The sequence below is a fragment of the Saccoglossus kowalevskii genome, chromosome 17 (genome assembly GCF_978046115.1).
Source record: "Saccoglossus kowalevskii chromosome 17, keSacKowa6.1, whole genome shotgun sequence".
NCBI lineage: Eukaryota > Metazoa > Hemichordata > Enteropneusta > Harrimaniidae > Saccoglossus > Saccoglossus kowalevskii.
In genome coordinates, this window is record NC_140657.1 from 32,594,753 (window position 1) to 32,620,159 (window position 25,407).

Below are 25,407 nucleotides of genomic sequence, written 5' to 3' on the forward strand. Positions count from 1 at the left end.
AAAATAATTCAATTAGCCCCAGTCTCTCACACGAAGGGAAGGGAAATGATTGCAAAGCGACAAACAAAAAACAAGTTAACAAATGGATCTTGTACGTACAATAAACTCGGTATTTTTCTTTGCATCGCATACCATGTACCTCCATGCGTATATTTTGTTTCGGCTTCTGCAAAAGTATTATACTATTTCTGACCTGTATATTCATTTTTATATATTACTTCAAAAATAGATTTCAAATGAATTCGTGCACAAGTGAGCATGTTACTGCACACATGTGCAATGCATTATGGGAGATAACCTCCCATTACTTATAATGAAAATCTAGTATCACCCTGGAAACCCGTTTTAAATGATTTCACAATGTTAGATGTAATATCAATAATAATATGTGACTTTGTCATCCCATGTCATAGAGCAAAATTTCGAGATATGAATAAATAATCTCACCAGCGGAATACAGCTGTCTATTGTGCTATATTTTCAATGTGATTTAGTTGTAATTTATTTAAAATCTGTTATTGCATTGCATTGTATGTGTAGTTTAGTTGCAGTTTATTTCAACAAGCAGCCTTTTGGCTGAGATAGCTCCGCTGTTAGCAAAGCACATTTCAATTAAAGAACTGAAGATATCATTAGAAAAGGAAAAACCTCATCGCAGCAGTCCAGGGCGCCACTCACGCCACTCGTCAGGCTACGTAGGGGTGTGTGTGCAAATTATTGTTTCTATTTCGTTTAGTTTAAAGCTAGGTTTGTTTTTGTCACATCCAGTTCAGCTGATCCAGTTTGACGCATAACTTTTCGGCTATTAAACCATAATTTAATGTTCCTCAGTGGGCTAAGGCTGCAATTGCCAAAACGAGGCTTTCAACAATGCGCGTTAACTACTTTACCGCACACTTGTCACTAAACTTGTCAAAAGTGGAAAGTTTAACGACATTCATGATGACCAGTCTGTCGAAAAGACGAGTCTAAAAGAAGGATTATAGTATGGTAGGAATTTGGTTTAATCCTTTTGAGTCATTGTTTATTTTCTTATTTTGTTTTTGCACTGTCGCCGAATACTAGTAGTTGTCGTCTGCCCATATACAGGACTCATACTTCGTTTACACAACGCAAAACAACGGAGATCCGTGATACAATGCTGTCTTAGCACCCAACCCATTGTTTACTGTGAATTATTACACATTTCCTTAGAAAGCGTGGCGATCTCATTCAAATCTAAGCCTGTAAACTGACACTTCCGGTGGTTCCTCCATCCTGTCAGTGGCGTGGCAGAGCGAAATAGTCGCATCAACATATACATCGTTGCTGACAGATACGGCGACAAGAATGACACAGAAAACCTTAATCTGTATTAGATGGTATACTTTCCTGGTTATATTTGGATATGTATCAGGTAAGTTATACGGTAAGGGTATTAAAATGGTTGTGGGCCTTTATAAGTTTTTCAAAGAGAGTAGAGCATGTGATGTTATTTGTAAACTGACCTTTGTCAGACATGACGCTGAACAGCAAATGTTTATTTTGAATATTTTCTGAAAGAGGTCGCGTTACAGACAAAATAACCATTGTGTGTATACCTTTAGTCACAGGTTTTGAGGAGTTGTAGTGTTGGTCAGAACTCTGTAAAACTGATTGTGAATCATATCGAATACACTCATGTAGGTTCGCCCTAAGTAAAATTATTGTTTTGCATTTTTACCTTGTCGTATCATCGTAGATGAAAGGCAAGTCTGTCATTGTTGTTATCGTTTACTCTGCCGTAAATCTTTTCTTGTGGTTACAATAATTAGTTTTTATCAAATTTCGAAAATATTTTCTCATTATTTATTAAATTTCAATTAAAGTTGTCTTATCTGATCATCTTAAAATTTAGAATCTTATTAACCGCTAGTAAATGTCAACTAATTTGACAGAAATTTTAAGACAAGGAAATAATATTGTGTTCACACTTGTGCCGATGCCATGCTGATTTAATTTAAGACGTCCTGAAATGGCAAGTCTCAACCAGCACCTTGTACTTACAGAAACGGTTTTAGCACAAGTGAACAATAATGCCACCTCAAAAGCTCGCCCTCAATTTCAGCCTTGCTCTGGAGTTCCACTCATTGCAAGTATTTTAAAGAAACTTTGCGATCAATAACAAAGCCTGCTCAGTTTGGTCTTTATACATGTATGAACACAGGACTAATTAACACCACTGATACATGTAACTATTGTTTACAGAGTTAGACAAGCTGCTTTATACACATGACTTATTAAAACCACTGATAACTATTGTTTACAGAGTTAGACAAGCTGCTTTATACACATGACTTATTAAAACCACTGATAACTATTGTTTATCAAGTTAGACAAGCTGCTTTATACACATGACTTATTAAAACCACTGATAACTATTGTTTACAGAGTTAGACAAGCTGCTTTATACACATGACTTATTAAAACCACTGATAACTATTGTTTATCAAGTTAGACAAGCTGCTTTATACACATGACTTATTAAAACCACTGATAACTATTGTTTATCAAGTTAGACAAGCTGCTTTATACACATGACTTATTAAAACCACTGATAACTATTGTTTACAGAGTTAGACAAGCTACTTTATACACATGACTTATTAAAACCACTGATAACTATTGTTTATCAAGTTAGACAAGCTGCTTTATACACATGACTTATTAAAACCACTGATAACTATTATTTATTATTTACCAAATTAGTCAAGCAGCTTTATACAGTATGAACACAGGACCATGGGACTATAAACCACAGGAAGAACAACCACTTCTTTTCCTTTGAACTATGATAGTTGCTGCGATGTCGATTGTTTATTTCGTTGCATTAAAAAAATCAGTCAATTTACTCAAATGAACGGGCGACTTTGGGAGATCACGTGATCGAGTTGTTTCGGTTATAGCATAAAAAAACAATGGCGCCAAGACAAAAACACTGATAAATGAGCGACATTCAACGGGGAAAAAAAACACATTGCCACTTCTGGCGATTGAAGGGAAACACGGAATAAGTCGGGATATCTCGACAACAAACAGCATACCAAACCCCATGTTTCGCAAACTTTCGCAACCTTATTTTTTCGAGGGTTGAAAAAAACAAGAAGTAATCTAAAAACGACATTGAAAATTATGAAAACTCGCTAAAACTCCGACCCGTTGCATGATTTCTGGTACACTGAAGGTCACCCTGCAGACTGACTTGTTTGCGCATGCGTAGTGAACGAAATATTTTACTGCGCAGATATATAATTTTTTTTTCAAGTTTTCCGTTTCCAGCAAAGCGGTTGATACGAGCGTATTGGCGGCAACTAACATGGAGTATGACTAATGTTATGGAAACAAAAGCGAAAGCACTGTAAGATAAACTAAGACAAAGGTTTTTTTAATCCTCTTAGTTTCGTTGTTCTTCCTGGGGTTTATAGTTCCATGAGCTAAATCATCAATATTGATTGGAACTCATGATGATGTTACCATCCGTGTTCACGTTACACGAAGTACGGGCTAAGATTTAAGCTGATTTAGGCTTATCTAGCATATTTGCATTTCGGCTAGACCCAATTGCGTCCACGCACAGGGAGGGCCAGTCGTTAGCACGGGCTAAGGGGTGCCATTAGTCGGTGACCTTTGGTAAGCCGCTATTTACGAACGAAAAATGGATGACATGCACGAGGTTCTATTTCTGCTGCTGGCATGTTTCGTTCCCGGGTTTCGTTCTAATTTTGAAGCGACGTGCACAGGAACACGAGAGGAGACGGACCCAACTTATTTGGATGCACATAAACAGTATACAACGGGCGTAACAGAATACAGAGTTTTATTAATGCATGTCGCATTAATGCACAGCGAACCAAATTTATTTTGTCTACGATTGGAGCTGCTGCATGCTGTACGCTCTACTACAGTAACCCGATTAGTGTGGAAGCGAGCGCGGAGTAATGACTGGTGGAATAGTATCGTTATACGAACATGGGACAATTTTTACACCCAAAGGTCGCCGCAGAGGGCGCTTAGCCCTGGGCTAAGCATTCGCGCATACTTCGTTAGCTCGTGCTAAGGTCTAGACCGCGTCTTAAATTCGGGTCAGATTTAACCCGTACTTAGCATTCCTTAGCCCGTGCTAAGCGTTCACGCACGTTTTCTTAGCACGGGCTAAGGAATTTGACCTCTTAGCCCGTGCTAAGGAGCTGTGCGTGAACGCAACTATTGTTTCTGGATTGGTCAATTTGAATTATACCAGTCATTTTAATTTTTAAAAATTTATAATTTGTCTTTAACATATCCAGCTTTATGTTTTTAAATTTTATAGTTAGAAGGGGGATTGTGACCTATTAAGCTCTGAGTGTTTCTCTCCATTTGTTCATAAACAGTATCCTACTCAACTTTTTAGTCCCCATTTCAGTTTCGCTTATTTCCGGTTGATGAACAAGTCTCATAATTTTTTTCCAGATCTGAAAATCCTAAGTGGGTCTTTTTCATGATTTTCATCATAAATTATCTCTTCCAACAACACTGAAAGAACAACTGAGCATGCTCAAAATATATAATTAGGTTAAATGGTAATGCTAAGGTTTTCATTGATGTCATGACCTTGATCTGAATCAGTGACAGAAACCACAGTCTGGTTTTTGTTTGGTTTTATATGAAAACAAAATCTTGAAAAAAAGTGGTCAGAAATGTTGTTGTATATTATATCTTTAAACTATAAAAATTGCATTCCATTATTAAGAGCCATCACTGAAATGCCTAGTCACAAAGTTGAAGATCAGTGAAAACACTTTGCAGTTTCTGTTTATAAATCTTGGCCATGCACATTGACACATGTGATTTAAATATAGCTTCAGTTGCCAGGGCTGTGGATAAATGGGTCATACCATTACAAATCTCAGTGGAAACTGTAGAGGGGAGGGGGGCAGGGCTACATTTTGATGGGAATTATAGTGCTGATACTGAAACAAACCCAGGTCCTGTAATATACAAAGACCTGAATTAATAAAGTCAAGTCAAGTTTTACTCAAGGTTTACTCAGATTTATGAATGCAGTTTCTCGAGCATGTATGAGACATAGTTTGGTTGAACTTGTGTACTCTGAGATTTTGGACCTGGGTCAATGAAATCACTTTATGATGAGTTGTACCCACATAGAGTACATATTAATTCACCTTTTCGCAGATGTTCCATGTATTATTTTAACATGGGTATTTTATAATTAAGTGACAGAGACTGTGACATTCATGTCTTGTTGATTATAATAATAACAATTTATTGTATCTTTAGAAATAGTTCCCATTGGTTGGCAGCAATAAAATGATAATTATAATAGAATAAAATACATATAATACTAAAATAAAATATTTTTTTATGAATTTGCACCAGCTTGGCTTATTATTATGTCTTCTTTTGAATATTAAATATCTGGAAATCACTTTTTAGCTCCGCTGTCGACTTTGTTAGAATTTTGTTTGACTTTAGATTTATTATAGGAGCTGCTCCTACAACAACATTGCTAGACAATTAGTGGCTTATGGCACTGATGTTGGGCCTTTAAATACATCACTAAAATGTGGAAAGTGTTAAATCCAATGTTGATGATTTATATCCATATATTTAAAAAAAAAAGTACAACCCAAAATTTAAATCGTCAATATTGACATTTTGAATCCATGTTAGGCTGTTCATGAAAAGTTTTAAAAATCCATTTCGTTTCCTGGTTTTAGTAAAATCCAATCTTGTTTTTATCTTTATGCCAAAAGTGCTTCTTCAGACTTCTATTCTTTTGATGGCGATTCAATCAATTGCGATTTTCTGTAATGTAATTTTCCTGATTTATGCGACTTTGTCAATAATAACACTGAAATAAAAAAAATATATTGAGATTAAAACTGCACCATGAAACCATTCAACTTTCTGTGTCACTTACACTGCCACTGGCAGCAGTCAGGAAAAAAACAAGAAGGCTGACATTGTTATCTGGGAGTAAAATGTGACTTTGTCGGTCAGAGCTTACATGTATATGAGTGATTGTCAGTGGGTGTCCGTCGTCTGTGTCAACTTTTTACTTTTTCGACTTTCTAAAAACTACAATTGCTTTGGTAAAAACACAGACCCTTCTTATACAATTATAATGCTGCACGAAAATGCTGGTAGAACTCAAAGTTTTCCGAATGGTAGTGCTCGTAAAAATTGCATTGCAGAAGTAAAACCATGTCATAGCATGATGTGTTGGCATGGATTTCATATGAAAACTGCACATTGGTTTTTATCATTTTTTAAAAGGTAAAAGAAGTGTTAAAAGAGTTTTGACATCATTTGTGATGATAACATTTGAAGAGTATAACATTTTAAGCGTCAGGTCACTTGTTCAAATTTGGGGTGGGAAGACTGAAAGGGAAGCTCTACTGTCTATCATGAGCAGCTAGATTACTGTAAAATGACTAATTTTCACTGGGTTTAAATTTCGCTGATTTACTATTTCAGGCCTATTTAGTGGGTTTTAAATTCACGATTTTGTCATTTAGATAATGTGTTCTATGCTAAATTTTACATATTCACTGGGTTTTAATTTAGCGTATTTTCCATTCAGCGAAATAAGCAAAATTAAAACCCAGTAAATAATTAACCCTTTTACAGTATACTGGTGGCAATGAACAAAATTTATATTGCTAGACCAAACATGCATCTTTTCAGCTTGAAACCCCCCTCCTTCAACTGGTGACTGTCGTTAGATTGAAAGTGTATAAATTAATTTTCCAAAACTTTTGCTTGACACACATGTACATGTATGAACAGTTTATTCTCACTAAATCTAGTTGCTGATCAATTTGTAAATATGAAAGTTGAAAAGTTTAATAGAATATTTTTTAAATTTAAGGTGCAGATATTGTTTTAGACTTGTTTTCTTAGGTCTATGATTTAAATAGAAATTCCCTGAAATGACACATTGCTTTTCGAAATGTTTGATTTGATCTAATGCCATAAAAACAAAGTAATCTAATATGCCCTTGAGAGGGAGCTATATTCATTGAATCAGTTCAAAACAAATCATCTGAAAAAGACAAAATCCTAAAAACACTGCACTCCTATTTCTTACTGTTAAAGTCTTTGACTGTTTTATTTCAGCTCAAGATAGTGATAATTGCCCCAGAAAACCAGATATGATTGGTGAAGGACGAACATGTAAGAAAGCATGTACTACAAATGCAAGTTGCTCTGAAAATAGGGAATGTCTGTGTGATGATGTCTGTGGATTCAGCTGTGTTAATCCAAGTAAGTTTATCGTTTACTGCTTTTAAAAAGAATTAAACAAAAATAGCTTTAACGTTTATTACATACTGCCTTTGAATCATGCATAAATGATTTATTTGGGTTGACAAAACTAACATTTCCCCATGTAGCATACTTCATCGCGAAATTACCAAAAAATAGATAGAGACAGATTTTTCAAACTGATGTGCGAGATAAGAAGCAAAACATATTTCTTTTTTCGCAATTACCATAATTGCATTTCCAATAAAAGCACTTGCTTAGGTCTTAAATAATAATAAAAGGTCTTGCAGACATATGTACATTAATTTGTTTTTTCGTTTTGTTAACTGCATTGATCCTCTGTTTATCTGGCACTATCAGACATGCTGTAGCTGATTTAAATCAAATTTGGCACAGACATCCCGCATGATGGATTACTGATGCACCTCAATTTGTTTTGTGATTTGCTACAAAATGGCCAAATGGCAGGCATGTTTTTTTTTTTTTTATGTGTTGTTCTCTACCAATATCTTGCCTGTGATTTGGCCAACCAACATGATACTGGTTGATTTGTCTTTCATTTTGATGACCTTTGACTGACTGGTAGCCATTTTTGTTCCCAGAAGCAGTGAAAACGTAACTAAATTTAAACATTTCTTCAAACCATTCTCAGGCTTTATTCAAACTTGGTAGGAACATTACTCACGATAGTTTTGATTCACCTTAGTTTGCATTGTGATTTGGTTTAAAATGGCAAACCCATGGGTACTTAGTATGTCGGTATATTTGATATGTCCTTACTGATTAATTATACTCATCATTCGATACAAGTTATCCACTGAATAGTCAGTGGGCTTTACCTTCCAAAGCTATGTTTAGAATTTTGTGATTCAGTATACAACAATTAAAATTTTTGGTTTATACATGTACCTGTATCCACTTCTAATAGAGTAAATACAGTCTCCTGATTTGCGCTCAGATTATTCATTGAATGTCACTGTTGTCTCTCCTGACTTTTTTTAGCTCCCCTGTCGACTTTGTCGAGCGGAGCTTATCATATGAGTGATTGTCCGTCGTCGTCGTCCGTGTCAATGTTTTACTTTTTCGACTTCTTCTTGAAAACTACAAGCCTGAATGCTTTGATACTTGGTGTATATGTACCTTGGGTAGACCTCTCTCAATTCTCTAATTTTGGTGAATATTTTTGTCATTTTTGGTTAAAAGTGATATTTTCAACTTCTTGTTAAAAACTTCTTGTTAAAAGTCCAATTGCTTTGATATTACATACATAAGTACTACAAGTGGACCTCTCTCAGATTTGTTCATTTTGTAATGATATCTTTAATTTTCTAATTTTGGTGAATATTTTTGTCATTTTTGATAAAAAGTGATATTTTCAACTTCTTGTTGAAAACCGCAAGTCCAATTGCTTTGATATTACATATACAGGTACTACATGTGGACCTCTCTCAGATTTGTTCATTTTGTAATGATATCTTTAATTCTCTAATTTTGGATGAATATTTATGTCATTTTTGGTAAAAAGTGATATTTTCAACTTCTTGTTAAAAACCGCAAGTCCAATTGCTTTGATATTACATATATAGGTACTACATGTGGACCTCTCTCAGATTTGTTCATTTTGTGATGATATCTTTAATTCTCTAATTTTGGTGAATATTTTTGTAATTTTTGATAAAAAGTGATATTTTCGACTTCTTGTTGAAAACCGCAAGTCTGATCGCTTTTATATTATATATATAGATACTATATTCACTATATGTGGATCTCTTTCAGATTAGTTTATTTCATGATGATATCTTCAAATACTTAATTTTGATAATTATTTTTGTCATTTTTGGTAAAAAGTGATATTTTTGAATTCTTGTTGAAAACAGCAAGTCATGGGACTTTGATACTTTGATGCTTTGATACTATACATATTGTTAATTTTCTAATGATATCTTCTATTCTTTAATTGAAATGTGCATTGCTAACAGCGGAGATATCTCAGCCGACAGACTGCTTGTTTTGTATGTGCAAATTGCAAGTGCTAGTGCTGACACATGGTGCATTTTTGCCACAGAAGTCATATTCAAATTTGGACTACATGACAGGGCTGTGCGGCCATCTTCCTATCAAATTTAATGTGCTATCCTGGCATCAACCAGGCTCAGTCAAACACAAGCACCTGCAGACCTTAACCAAGATTCCCCCAAAGTCACATTCGTTAGTGAGTCCCATTGAGTCTGTGGCACACCCAACCAGGGTATGGGTCAACCCTTTCGATGTGCAGCCTAAGGTAGGATTTGAACTTGAGTCTACAGATCACGAGTCTGATGCGACAACCACTATGTTACCAGTGACCGATAAGCCAAAACAATTGCTAACATTCAAACGTACTGCAAGTCAGTCAAATGAATGATCCCAGGGTGCACCTTTTAATATGCAACATGTATGAGAAACTGTTTTAAAAGGCTACAGGGTATATCAAGTTGAGTTGATCAGAATATTTTAATGTTATTAGTTTTTCAAATATTATTACTGTGATAACTAATTTTGTACTCCTGAATATATTGTTTTCTCATAGCTGCAATTTGTTTCCAATTGGAATCTCTTGAAAATGGACAAATTACTGTTCCAGAAAACCCTGTATTTGGTAATGAAGCAATATACACATGTAATGCTGGATATAGGTTTTCCCAACCAGGAGAGTCTATCAGACTTTGTCAAGGAGATAGGGAATGGAGTGGAACAGCACCTATGTGTGTTATTGATGGTAAGTTGTATACAATATTTCCCTCATCAGGTGATATCTTGTTTTTATGCTGTTCACTTGGAAAAAATGTTTACCTCTCATCCAGTAAGTACCAGGATGTGAGGCCTTAAGCTTTTCCAGCTCCCACTTTTCATCAAAAATTCACCAAATAGTTCCGTTTATAGTCTGCACTTTTCTTCAAAAGATTGAGACAAAAATAGCAAAATCTTTTGAGTAAAAACTGAGAATTGACTTTAATTTTGTCTGTTTTGTCAATATAAGAAAAATATGTAGAGAAAGTCACAAATAAGGGCTTAACTACCAGGTACTCCCATGTGGTTCATTATTAATATTATTTTCAAGAATTAAGCTTTTACAAACATTTTCAACTTATCATTGATGTTAAAACACTGTTCTCATCCTAATATGTTACCAATTGTTTGACCCAGTGTCATGTGGACCCCCACCTGATGTAGTAAACTCTCTTCATGATGGTGAAAAGGATTCTTACAATGTTGGTGATAGAGTTATTTATAACTGCAATAGTGGCTATTATAGACGTGGTTTAGCAATCATTCAATGTAGAAGTAATGGAATTTGGTCGAATACAGCATTTGAATGTGTTGGTAAGTATACTTAATTAAAATCCATTGATTTCTGAAGTCTACTTTTACTTGTCAGGTTGTAATGTTGCTTTTTAGATCAATTCAAAATGGCCGACTTGTGGTCGTTTTGTTTTAACGAATACTGTTCCTGACATACCCTAACCGGTGATGATCAAACTTCATATATTTCGTAAACTTGTTAACATGCAGAAACTAAGTAATGCAATTAAGGTAGAGATGCAGTTTATTTAGCTTGCTTTTTAATTGAGTAATTAGACAATGAAGATGGTATTATATATCCAACATGTTATATATTTTCTGAAAGCTTATTATACAAACTTTGTAAAACTTGTCTTTATTTTAAATATCCAGAATGCGTTTTTGATTTTGGGTCAAAAATATGCTTTTTTGGACAAAAGTGGTTTAAAAAAAATTAGCTTAAAAACTTCAAGTCCATTTGTGGGTAAAATTACATCACTGGATACCTTGGTATACTACTAATTCAAATGCGTCCACTCATCTCTCTAACGACTTTCAAAGTCGCACAGCATGACCTCAAAGTTCACTCTTTTCTATTTTTGCATAATTTATATATCCATGTTAATTGCGGACTTGTTATTTTTGTTCCACTCGCCGTAATAAACTGTCCGAACGCATTTTGAAGGGGGAACACCTTGTCAATAATGTGTGAAAATTTCGAGGCAAATGGCCAAAGCGTCTATCAGCTATTTTAATTTAAAACCCAAGAATTCACCAAAAATAGAAGACGAGAAAAAGGCTAATTTGCATATTTGCGCGTTAAACCGGGATTTACTGCTTTGTCATACTTTGTCATACTTTCTAGACTATTGAAATTGAAAGTTGACGTATAGACATAGACATTTTATGTAAAATCGTTGGACCAGAACAACTGCTCTTGAATATATAAATCAGAAACACGTCATTCATACCAGTGTTTTGATGGGGTCGGTAAAAACACGTGGCAATTCCCAGTAAATATGACGTCATCTCATGAATTATTAAACAGGGGGCGGTCCTAGGAAGGTGACCTTTTATCACGATCAAAACATCATGGCTTCTCTTCGATGTATTTTCAATAAAAAATCTACGAGTATTGCAGAGCCTATGGTTTACCGTGAAGAGTACAAAGTGGGATATTAAATTATTTATCCTTGATGATTTTTATGTAGTATTGAGAACCAACTCCAGGAAGCGAACGCACAATAATGAATAATCGCGTAATCCTAGAATCGAAACGCGAGGCACAGAAGTTTTGTTCATAGTTTTCAATCCCATTTTTCCCACTGCAACATATTTGTTAAAAGAAATATTTGAATTATGTTCGTTTTTTAAGGAGGCATTTTTTTATTTTTCCGATTTTGGCAACGCCTTATTCAGGGATTTTTTAAGACAGTCGCAGACAATCAGCGCACTGATGTACGTACAAAACATGCTGTTGTACTACCGGCGACGGTCGCCTGCAAGAAGAGAGCTCCAGCTCCTAACGTAACAGTTTTAAAATTTCGACCGGTTTTAAATAATTAGTGTTGGAAATCTGACATGTTTTAAGAGTGCAAAATTAAGGTGCATTTTCGAGCGGTCGAATTTTTCTGAATAGAAATCGGCAAATGAAAAAAATAGGAGTGCTAAACAGTGTGCTTCGGTAGTTTAAAAAAATGAAATGTCCGTCAAATTTACGGAAACTTCCCCATTTTTCACGGAAAAAGCAAAGGTCGTGGCCGTGTTGCAGGCTAAAAAACTCAAAAATCAAAACAAAATCATCAATCAGTAAGTATTATGACAAGGAAAGCAAAACATCAGACGCGGAGAAGCGGTCAGCGCGTCAAAAGAGTTGTTACCGTAATGTATCAAGTTACCTCTCTCTGTGATTAAATTTTCATTGAAATTATTTGGTTGTTTTCAATTAATTTTAGCGTACCTCTGCAATTTATTTTAGCATTGTCAGTTGTTTGCTTCATTGAATTAAACGGAGTTCGTCCGGTTGCAAACAAAGCTGTCTCGCATCACCGAAAATACGGGATGGGATTTAGAAAAAAAATAAAATGGGACTTTTAAGGTGTATTTTGGCGTCATTTCAATCATACCTAATGCCTAAAATAGAGTCTAAGTTTTACCGTAGTCATTGACGCCTATTCAAGAGTATGATGTTTATTGTGACTAGCGTGAATGGGTAAGCTTCGTTTCGACTATGAGCAGTTATCACTGTAAACAATGTTAAATTATTCTTCACATGCTCAGTTTATTTTTTGAGAACAATTATTTAAAAATAAAATCTCTCAGTCAATCAGAAACTCGGATTCATGCCTTCAGGGAAAGTCATGTTTGGACGCTCACATCGATTTGTTTTTCGTTCGGTGGGCTGATGCCTTCAGTGTAGCTTTTGCATCTTCCGACATAGAAATCATCTGAATCTTCTTTCTACCTCTCTTTCTTTACACACCACGCATAATGTAATGATAAAAATTAAGAAAAAACGCTGAGGAAATATAATGTTTGGTTTGCTAGCGAGCGAGAACTGATTTGAGAATAATTGCACATGCGCGTGAATTGAATGAACTATGACCCGTACAATCTCGATTTGCATATTGTCAATCAAAGGTCTTGTTATTTGGTTACTCATGCAAATTAGGCAATTGGACATAAACATTGCCACGTGTGAGTGTTTTTTATTTTTAACCAGAAAATAAACAGCAATTTTAACGGTGTTCCAATAAGAATTCATTGGTCAAATTTTCACAGAATGTTCTTTAGATAAAAATCTATATAAAAAACGAAAAAAACTATTTTTGATTGAAATTCACAAATAAAGTGCATCTCTACCTTAATTGTTCTACAATGTCATGTATATTGCATATTGCCTTCTTGTAATGTATAAAATTTTAGTATCAAAACTTTCCACATTCGCATGAAAAAACTCTGCCTTTGAAAAAAACTGGGCCAAAACATCTGGGGTGGAAATTTCTTTGTCAAAAATATCCTACATTCATTATGACATTCAGAAATATAGGGAATTGAGCACTTCCGGATTCAGGTACATATTTTTGTGGCCAAACCACCTGACTAATCACAACTATTTTACTTTTAACACAAGAACGCATATATTTTGAATCAGTTATGCAGAAAATTGAATTATTTAATTTATATAATAAGAAGCTATGGCCCTACGTGATACATGTTAAATATCAAGTTTATCAGTTGGAGCAATCAGAAGAAACAAATGCCTAAAATTGAAGCCATTTATGACAGAAATCCAAAATGGATTATTATTCTATTTAAAACTTCAAACGTACGTCATGCATCCATCATATTATATATCTTGTGTCTATGAAACAAACAGGGACTATGTCATTGACATTGACCAGTTTTATTTTTCTCATTAGAATCTTTGGTCACACATTCTATATCAGGTTAAAAGACAAATGTGCAGCATACGAGAAAAACTGTATTTTAGGAGACGGTTTGGCAACAGACGACTATGCAAAAACACAACCAATTACGTAGAACAGAGCAGCAACGTTTATTGATGACGGGAACAAAGACTACTGAAAAACATACATTTTCTTTGTCTTTAAATAGACTTATATTTGACCTTCGGTAAAAGGCGCGGAAATTAATCCCATGTGGGATTGGTCAGTAACTATCAGTAGCCTTGGACATGATTGGTCTGAATTAACTAATTGTTGTCCGAGTGACTTGAGTCCACGGATGTGACTTTCTAATTTGTCGTAGAAGTTGCGTAGACTGTGGTAATCTTCTGAGGGTTCGGGCAAGTCCCAAAGCGATCTCATGAAGGCGCTTCTGATTTTGTGAGGCTGTCCATATCGGTGCTCTAGTAAGTCCATAGCTTGGGTGTAGTTTGTATTGGTCAGTGTTAACCCTTCAATTGTGCGGGCTGCCTCATCTGTTAATTGTGCACGGAGATACTGGAATTTCTGTACATTTTGTAGATTCGAGTTTTCATGTACAGCCGAGTAGAAAGAATCTTTAAAACTCACCCACGTTAATAAGTTGCCTCCAAAGTACGGCAACGACAGTTTCGGCAAGTTGATAGACTGGTTATTTTGCATTGGAGCCGGGGTTGAGATGGAACTGGCTTCTGCAGTTGTTTCTGGTTCTCGTGGGGCCCTCTGTTGATTTTCTCGTTGCGAATTCCTTTCGATGAATCAACCAAACTTCATTGAGGTAGTCATCAGAGTTGATAATGACTGCTTCTAAGTCTTCTTCTTCAGTTTTGTCGATGATATTGATGTCGACAAGTGTAGCGTATTTCGTGGAGAGTAACTCTTGTAGGACACTGAGCGAGTCTAGGTTGTCGACGCTGGGGTCTGAGGGAAACGCTGTGACGGTTTCATCGACACGTTTGAGTAGTTTGGTCATCTGGCCACAATGTGCTGAACAAGTCGCTCGTAGCTTGGATAGCGATGGCGAAGGAGTTGGCTGTGGAGATGTCATCTTGGAATCCTGGTCTCGGCACCAAAAAATAAAAAATGCTCCAAATTCTTGCCACTTGTGCCAGAAATTCAAGATAGTGATTGATCAATTTTTTTTTCTGGTAAGAAGCTACATGCCAAATATTAAGTCGATTAAATAAAAAAATTCACGTGACTGTTCTGAATTATTTGTTTGCTTTCTGAAAGTATTTAATATGGAAATGCAACCTAGAAAAGTAAACGTAAAAACACTGACAATACAACTCATTAGTTTTTTTTTTTTTTTTACTAATTATTAACTATCACATTATAATGAAACTTGGTACATATGTGCCCTGGAACAATACACATACCTAATTAGTTTTGGGTTGCAATTTGCGCTTAATAATTGCATAATCATTACATTTCATTGAAATTTGGTTTATAAATGCTCTAGGGTATTCCACAGATGTGATTAGTTTAATAATGAAAAACATGCATATTGATTATCTAATTATTATTAGCTAATTTCTGGTGTCTCAAAAATTCAGATTTTAATGGTTAGAGGTGCTCTGGAATAAATTAGACTGAAAACCACAGATGTAAAATCAAATTTATTTTGTGTTATAAACTTCAATAATGTGGTTCACATTGTGTTCACGTTGTACATCTAAAATAGCAGACAAATATTAGTTGCCAAGCTTCTTGTTTGGAAGGCTAATTAATTTTAATATGTCTCCAATATCTCAGCACACCAGAGTTCTTTCTAAGGTTTCATTGATTATTCTTGAAATAGAAGCCCATTGGCTGATAAAGCTATTACAAAAATTTTCACATTTCAGGTATTCATTGATGGATCTGGTTCAAATCTGTTGTCTAACAATAAAGATTTGCCTGAGTTGTTAAAAAAGAGATTGCATGCAAATTGCATGACTTGTTACTTTTCAAAAATATATAGTGAATACGTCAATTACCATACACTTATTTTTTTAATTAAGCTCGAAGCTGTGGTAGTCCTGGGAGTATCAGAAATGGAAGGACTATTGGTAATTTATTTACATTTCCAAATCGTGTTTATTATGAATGTAATGAGGGCTATAACTTGATTGGTCGATCCTACCAGGCTTGTCAGACTAATATGGAATGGAGTGGATATCAACCAGAGTGTAGACGTAAGTAAATATATTGTATTACATGACTTAAATTCATACATGGTTTCGTCAAATCAAGCTTTTATTGACAATTGGGACTTTGACATTAGTCTGTTGAGCAACGTGACAACTACCGTAAAAACCCTCAAATAAGAGCCACTTTGTAACACTTTCATTTCTGGGTGGTGCTTATTTGAGGTAACATGTTGACAACTTTGTAGCCAGTGGCTCTTAAACCAGGGTCATCAATTTTTTTCATTGTGAAATAGGGAAGGGGATAGGCAAACACACACACAACCAAAACAGACAAGTAATTATTAATGATGTATCATTGCAATTAATTTATTCTGTAAAAATACTGTTATGGGAATAACAAAAGTCAAATAAATACGACGATTCGACGTTTCATCGACAATGTGTAGCAATGCCTGAAGTCACGTTTCACTGACAATGCGTAGCGATGCCTGAAGTCTGATTTGGTAGCACTCTCAGTGTCTGACCCAACACTCGAATCACTTGTACTTCCGTTGTACAATTGTTTACCAAGTTTGGTACGGCAAACTTTTTTCTTGAAAACTGGGAATAACTTGCGTGGCTGTGGCGGGCGTGGTGGTTGATTTGGTGACGATATAAAATAGTTTCGGATAGAATTGATCTGACACGCAGCGACAGGAGAAGACATACTTGCAAAGCAAGCATGGAACGAATGAAAAAAATGATGCCCAATCACTTGTATTTATGGCAAAAACAATAAATAAAAACACGTTTTTCTATAGATTTTTACAGCTTGGGTACTTGGGCATTGTTTTAATTGCGCTAAAAGTCTGACAGTACAGCTTTGGTTTATATTTCCTGTTTCATAATCAAGCCAGCTTATAATGATATGTTAATGATATTCACGTACTTCACAGTCCACGCAAACAGGGTCAAACTATAGCCCCACCCCTATATAACCAAATATGAGACGATACCGAGAAAGTAACAATTACATGTATTAAAAATAATTTCCTGTGACCAATCGGAGAGACGAAATCATTCACGAAAGCCCAGGCCTGTTACAAGGCATTTTCTGATTGGTACAAGTTCAGATTATTTTCAATTCTCACAAATAGCTAATTTAAATATTTGGGTCAGGCGGGTCACGTAGACTTCACTTTGCTGTAAGACAAGTTGATCGCGCAAGTTTATGGAACTAATCCATTCGACTTCGATTTTGATTATTTTCGGCACGAGAGCCCTCTCCAAACTAATGCCAGTTATTTTGTTACTTCCCTGAACATTTGGTCTCGAATCACCCCAAAACGAACGTCTCAAATGAAATGCAAAAAATAACCCAAAATCACGATCAGCAAGAGTGGGCTGCGTAATCATTACATTCTCACAGTCGGAGCTACGTCACGATCCCTCAAACGTTCCGGATTAACACCTCTGTTTTCCCCCACGCTAACCAAATTTCCCCCACGCTAAGGAAAAAATCTTTTGTTTTCTGCTGACTTCCTGTTCCGGTCCGTCTGTGAGAATGCATTTTCGATACCTCCGATTTTCCGATAAAGGCGTTCTAAAATCGTGACGTTCTTTACTTGGTTATAAAGACAACATTGACAATGAATATCTCAACGTGTCCTTCGGTGTTTCGGCAAAAAACATACTAGTAGTTATTACTGAATAGTTTGTGAATTGGTCGATTGTGTGTCAGAAATATAAAATGGACAAGTTGACAGTCACATTCACGCTCTCAGTGCATTTCTTTCGTCTATCATTCTTCCGTTCTCAATTACATAGGACATCAGGCAAGTTATGGGGATAATCTTTATTTGTCTCACACCTTCTGTGGGGCAATAAACAATGCAGGTGGAAGTGAGGCACGACAAGCTTGGTGTCTGCCTGATTGTAAACAACCGGGCGGCTGGCGCTTATTTCAGGGTTCTTATTGACAAAACCACTCAACTCTTGGTGGCTCTTAATGGAGGGTCAAATGTACCAAATTTTCACTGAGTGGCTCTTAATTGAGGGTGGCGCTTATTTGCGGGTTTTTACGGTATAGCTTTAATTTAGATGTTTTTTGCTAACCGTTGATGATTTGGAGTATACTAACTTAAAAGCATGTAATAAAAAGTAATATCAACTGAGAAGCATTTAGTAAGAATAGGCCTTAGCCAATGATCTCCTTTGCTTGGGCATTTAGGAACTTTTTGTATATTACAAAATATAGCAATTATGACCTCATTGTAATAGGTTCACATACTCATCACAACATAATTTGAACATTTTTTGGCAGTAACAGTTAGTGTTATTTTTATCAGGTTTCCATGTTCAGTTATGTACATAACCCAGTTCATTCAGATTTGGGGTACCTAGTGAAGGTTTGAAACCTCACTTCAGCCAATCAATAGATTCTGACTAATACTGCATACCTCTCTATACTTAAATCTACAGCTGTAAGCTGCCCTCGTTTGTTACCACCTGATGATGGCACAATGATTGGATCCACATTTACTTATGATGAAGTGGTAATCTTCCGCTGCAACATAGGTTATAAGTTACATGGTTCAAGCCAGCAGCGGTGTCAAGCAAATGGTGAATGGACAGGAGAACATGTATCTTGCAGAGGTAATTTTTTGTTTCTAGAAATGATAGATTTTTCTATTTACAATACTATATGCTAATCATTTTACAAATTAGATCACAATATTAATTGAATAAGCCACCATATTTAAAACAATGGTATATGCTCCATAAACAGGGCTTCAACCAGTGTTCTCCCCAGGCCAAAACAGCGTCGCGGGCCGCGACACGATCGGATTTGCCTGCGACGTGATCGGATTTGCCCGCGACGCTATGTGTTTCCTCCACGATGCTTCTATTTATCCCGTGATCTGATTTCTTCAGTCTCTCACAGACTGTAAAGTTTCCTGGCTAACTAGTTAAATCTACAAATGCATTGTATTAACGCCAATTTACCGGGATAATCCCCTGTTGTTTCTCATTGGTTGGATATCGTTTAAAAAAACAAAACAGTTCTATAAAGACAAAGCCGTAAGCCCCGGTGTCAAATGCTTTTTGCCAAACGTATATGCATATGCAAATGATATAGTCACACTTGGGGTCAAAAAACACATGTTTCCGGTGTGTACGAAACGTATTTTCATTATTATTTTTAGAAATGTAGTCGTACTATTATTCTAGGTTTTGATTTTTATCAGTATTTTTGATATTGTATTTGTTTTTTGAGATCAAAATGTGAAAAAAATATATATTTATGATGTAAACAATTTTGACCTCGTGATCGTGAATCCAAGATGGCATCATCCACGTAAGATCCAGCGAGCGTGAACTTCCCACTCGGATCGCAGATCGTGCTCAGATCCGGATGAATTATGCACAGTCACTTGGGGGCTGAAAATCAAAAAATACTAATTTTCAAAACAAATCATTCGCTATACGTATATAAATAAACAAGTTGTGAAACACGGCACCGAGTAAATCGACACCCTGTCGGTTTCAAATGGTAAATCAAGTGCGCATACTCATTTTCAGCCAATCAGGCGTGCCGTAACAGCGAGTATTTCCTTCATTTACCCAGAACTCTCTGCGAATCCCCCTTGATTCTGCCTGCTGGCCATTTTCGTTCATGAAATCGTCGGATATCATCAGAAAACGCGGGATTTGTGCAGTTTTGAATAAAACCAAGTTAGCGATTATGAACAATGGTTATTAACGTAACACCTGACCCCCTCTAAAATTTTTGTTTTGCATTTTAAGGTAAGAAATCGACATTTGAAACCGACAGGGTGTCGATTTACTAGGTGCCGTGTTTCACAACTTGTTTATTTATATACGTATAGCGGATCATTTTTTTTGAAAATTAGTATTTATTGATTTTCAGCCCCCAAGTGACTGTGGAATTAAGTGAAGCATTATGGAAAATAATATATTTAACTAGAAATCAGGAATTCTAATCAAGAAACGTGTGGAAATTGGAGTGACACTTGTGTTATTTCTTGAAGGAAAAGCCTCAATTTTACGTGGTATAACAATGGCGACAATTCGTAATTCAGAACTCCGTTGTCTCTACTTGTTCACAATTGTGTTGAACAGACAACATCGACGATTAAAAAAAATACATAAAGATGGATAATTTCAGCCAGAAAAACTATTATTGCTCGAACATAGTAGCGTATGTATCGTGACTCGTAACAGTTGTTGTACTTAACAGGAAAACAGCAGAAACGGAAGATAAGCACTGAGAATCATCAACCCAATGTTTAATTTACCGGGACCGAACAGGGTTTTATAAAGTTGCTGATTGCTGGGCCAAGCAAAAAAAACAGAAAACTCAGAATTTCTGTGGGACATTTGCAATAATACTAAACATAACAGATTGTACATAAAATAAATAGAAAAAAAAACTGGTCTTGTTTTATTTCCCCCATATGACAAACAATATGTTAATTTATGTTAATTATATGCTAATTATTATGCAAATTAGCCACGACTCTATGGAAAATTTCTGGGGAGAACACTGCTTCAACTTTTGGAGAATGAAAAAATTGGTAAAATTACTTCGGCATTATAGAATTATATAAACAATATTGAAGGGTATCAAGACAAATTGACGACGATGCTCATACCGCAAGGCAACACCTTGGTTCAATAGGATCAGCGATGAGTTAATTAAAGGTTGCAAAACAATGACGTAGATGTGTATATAGACAATGGCTACACACTGGGCTTGTAGCCCACAAACAAATTTATAACCATACAAAGAACATGGTTACAAAACTCATTCATAGTGCTAAAACCAGCTATTGCAGTGAAAAGATTGCTACTGCCACCAATAGACAATTATTCAGTACCATAGATCAGTTATTTGGCAACAAAAGTTTCTCATCTCGTCCAACTGTATTTCCACTTGTTGAACTTCCTCAACGCTTTCTCAACCACTTCCATTTCAAAGTTAAATCCATTTGTGATAACTTGGAGTCTAGCCAGATTTTGATTCTGTCTGTGTGGACAAACGCTTCACTGGACGGTGTTTATTAGTCCCCGTTCGGACGCAGTCCGAAAACGGGGACTTATGTTTTGCCCTGTGTGCGTCCGTGCGTCCGTGCGTCTGTGCGTCCGTGCGTCCGTGATCACCTGTATCTCGAACATGCATGGACCGATTAAGTTCAAACTTCACTCATACATCACACATTATATGGGACATATGCACATGCATTTTTTTCATGATCCGATTAACGATAGCCGAATAGCGGCCATTTTAAGGCCGAAAATGCATCAAAATCGCACATTTTCACCATTCCGGACCCGGATCTCAGTTATGCATGGACGGATTTTGTTCAAATTTGGTACATACATTAAACATAATAGGACCTTGATGCACGTCATTTTTTTTTTTGGATCGGGTTCGAAATGGCCGACTGGCGGCCATTTTGTTTTAAAGAATTCAGTTCTGGATCCGTATCTGAGACATGCTTGGATTGATCAAGTTCAAACTTCACACACACAAGGTACATCATGTCACAAATATGTATGTGCATTTGTTTCATGATCTCATTAACGATAGCCAAATGGCGGCCACTTTAAGGCCGAAAATGCATTGAAATCGCACATTTTCACCATTCCGGACCCGGATCTCAGTTATGCATGGACGGATTTCATTCAAATTTGGTACATACATTAAACATAATAGGACCTTGATGCACGTCATTTTTTTTTCCGGATCAAGTTCGAAATAGCCGACTGGCGGCCATTTTGTTTTAAAGAATTCAGTTCTGGATCCGTATCCGAGACATGTCTGGATTGATCAAGTTCAAACTTCACACACACAAGGTACATCATGTCACAAATATGTATGTGCATTTGTTTCATGATCTCATTAACGATAGCCAAATGGGGGCCGCTTTAAGGCCGAAAATGCATTGAAATCGCACATTTTCACCATTCCGGACCCAGATCTCAGTTATGCATGGACGGATTTCATTCAAATTTGGTACATACATTAAACATAATAGGACCTTGATGCACGTCATTTTTTTTTTCGGATCAAGTTCGAAATAGCCGACTGGCGGCCATTTTGTTTTAAAGAATTCAGTTCTGGATCCGTATCCGAGACATGTCTGGATTGATCAAGTTCAAACTTCACACACACAAGGTACATCATGTCACAAATATGTATGTGCATTTGTTTCATGATCTCATTAACGATAGCCAAATGGGGGCCGCTTTAAGGCCGAAAATGCATTGAAATCGCACATTTTCACCATTCCGGACCCGTATCTCAGTTATGCATGGATGGATTTTGTTCAAATTTGGTACATACATTAAACATAATAGGACCTTGATGCACGACTTTTTTTTTTCGGATCAAGTTCGAAATGGCCGACTGGCGGCCATTTTGTTAAAGAATTCAGTTCTGGATCCGTATCCAAGACATGTCTGGATTGATCAAGTTCAAACTTCACACACACATGGTACATCATGTCACAAATAGATATGTGCATTTGTTTCATGATCTGCTTAACAATAGCCGAATGATGGCCATTTTAAGGCCGAAAATGCATCAAAATCACGTATTTTCACAATTCCAGAACCGGATCTCAGTCATGCATGGATGGATTTTGTTCAGATTTAGCACAATGTGTTGTACATATGCAGGTGCATTTCGGTCATGATCTGCTTTGAATGTATATGTCACTCAAATATGAACGGAACGGGGACGTGTCATTGACAATGACTTGTTTAATTTCAACCTAGTTTCAGAAGATGTTGTCAAACTTGTCATTTTAAAACTTGTCATCGCCAAAAACCAGTGACCTGGATTCACTACCAACATATTTGTTAGTGAAGTGTCTAGATACCTTATTACCATATACCGGTATTACTTATATTATCAATGCATTCCTGTCTTCTGGTATTTTCCATCTATTTAATTCTATTCCATCCACTAATTAAAAAGCCATCGCTCGACCCTGATGAATTATAGAACCATCGCCCCGTTTCCAATTGTCGTCCCTCTCAAAGATTACAGAAAAAATCGTCCCACTTCAGTTAAATGACCATCTAGTTTCCAACAACCTATTGAACCCACTACAGTCTGCATACAGATCACACCACAGTACAGAGACTGACTTACTAAAAATCGTTAATGACCTTCTGGACGTGGTAGACATGAGGAAAGTCAGTATTTTGACTATATTGGACCTTTCTGCTGCCTTTGACACCATCGAAAGTGATTGAAACACACCTTTGGCATTACATCATTCGCCCATTCCTGATTCGAGTTATATCTAACTGGAAGATCACAGACCATTTGTATTGATGGCGTGAAGTTGGATGCATCACCATTGCACTTCGGTGTACCACAGGGCTCAGTTCTGCAACCCATTTTGTTTGTCTTATACACATTGTAATTTTTGGTAAAAAGTAATGACTCATTTCTTTGATATTGAACATAGAGGTTACTTGAATGTCTTTAATTCTTTAATTTTGATAAATATGTTTGTCATTTAAAAAAAGTGGTAAAAGGTGATATTTTGGTCTTGTTGAAAACTGCAAGTCTGACTGCTTCATAGATGGACCTCTCAGATTTGGTAAAAAGTGATTTTTTCGACTGATTGCTTTGAAAATAAAAATTCATTATAGAAAAAACGGAAGGAATAGCACAAATGAACTGGCTCCACTTTGTATCATGTCACATCAGTGTAAATAACTGTTTGGCACTAACTGGACTAAACTGTAAGAGTTCTTGTCATTGTTTTAAATACTGCACAGACAGTACAGATTGCTTGATTTCACATAGTGCATCTCAAAGTGCATATAGCTGTGCTGGTCAATAGACCTCTTGTGTAACAAGCTAATCTTAAATTTAAATTTTTTTTTTTTGTAGTTATCAACTGTGGACCACCTGAACCAATATATAATGGTAACCGGGACAGAAATTTCTTTGGTTTAGATTCAGTTATTTTTTTCGAATGCAATGATAATTATCTACTTGAAGGTAGCAGGTCAACCAGATGCCTTGAAAATGAGACATGGTCAACTCCAACACCAAAATGCTGGGGTAAGTTTTTAGTCCCACGTTCGGATGAAATCGGTCTCTGTTCGTGCGTCCGTGCGCCCGTCCGGAGTCATATCTCAGAATCCCTTTGACCGATTCCTTTCATTCTTTGTATGTGCCTAGTACTTTTATGTGGGACATATGCACATGCAGTGGTTTAGCGATTCGATTCAAAATGGCCGACTGGCAGCCATCTTGTTTTTTGAAAATGTTGTATTTTGGACATGCTTTGTCAGTTTTCATTCAAACTTGGTACATAGATTATACATGTTAGGATACATGTCCATGACAATTTATTTCACAATTGGATCAAAGATGGCCGACTGGCAGCCATCTTGTTTTTTTGAAAATGTTGTATTTTGGACATGCTTTGTCAGTTTTCATTCAAATTTAGTACATAGATCATACATATTAGGATACCGTAAAAACTCAATCAATTCGGCCATGTAAAAATAAATATATTTGGGGGTGGGCCAATTGACTGAATAAATATAGAAAATATGTTTCCAAAGTGGTCGATTTGTTTGAATAATTTTTCAACGTTTTAAAACTGGGTTCGAAGTGTGTATCACCTGGTAACTGAATAAATATATTGTTTTCCCGGGATTAGAGTAAAGGTGTAGTACTAGTCTGAGACTTGACCCAATTTTAAAACAAACTACAAGCGCGTTCAAGAAATCTGACGCAACCAGGCCACCTGCTGTTTTGTTGCCATGGAGACGACAGTTTTATGTCACGCTCCCCGTAAATGTAAACAAACATGGTAACGTGAAAAACTCACTGGAATAGAGTAGAGTAGAATAGAATTATGCTTTATTGCTAATTGCTGTACTATTTTTTTGAAATTATCTACAATTAAACTATACATACAATACAATAATATATTTTAAATAAACTACAATAAATAACACTGAAAAACATAATACAAGACGACACACTGATATTTTGTTACGGTATCTCTTTTTGGAGAATGTGGTGGTGGGTCGGAGCGGGTGGTGTCCGGTACATAGAAGCAGGTACAGCTGGGACCTCGGCAGTTGCCTAATAGTAAAAAATTAATCGATTCGAGACATGGCTAGCGAGCGACAAAATAAGTACTAATAGCTTGTAGGAAAACTAAAAGTGAGTGTCTTTCCCC

At 36.1% G+C, this 25,407-nt stretch overlaps 1 protein-coding gene across 2 annotated transcripts in view; it reads left to right on the top strand.

The window, feature by feature from the left end:
• Positions 1–871: 871 nt before the first annotated feature.
• Positions 872–25,407, top strand: part of LOC102801287 (complement receptor type 2-like) — a 91,698-nt gene continuing 67,162 nt past the window's right edge. Inside the window, exons 1-8 of one of the 2 annotated variants that reach the window (XM_085492405.1) lie at positions 872–990; positions 1,195–1,396; positions 7,138–7,284; positions 9,854–10,042; positions 10,471–10,647; positions 16,055–16,228; positions 18,644–18,817; positions 24,099–24,272. In XM_085492405.1, coding sequence (XP_085348531.1) covers positions 1,330–1,396; positions 7,138–7,284; positions 9,854–10,042; positions 10,471–10,647; positions 16,055–16,228; positions 18,644–18,817; positions 24,099–24,272 — 1,102 coding nt within the window. In that variant the 5' untranslated portion in view covers positions 872–990; positions 1,195–1,329. Of the gene's footprint in view, positions 991–1,093; positions 1,397–7,137; positions 7,285–9,853; positions 10,043–10,470; positions 10,648–16,054; positions 16,229–18,643; positions 18,818–24,098; positions 24,273–25,407 lie in introns of those variants that run through there. The other variant, XM_085492406.1, reaches the window with a different exon arrangement.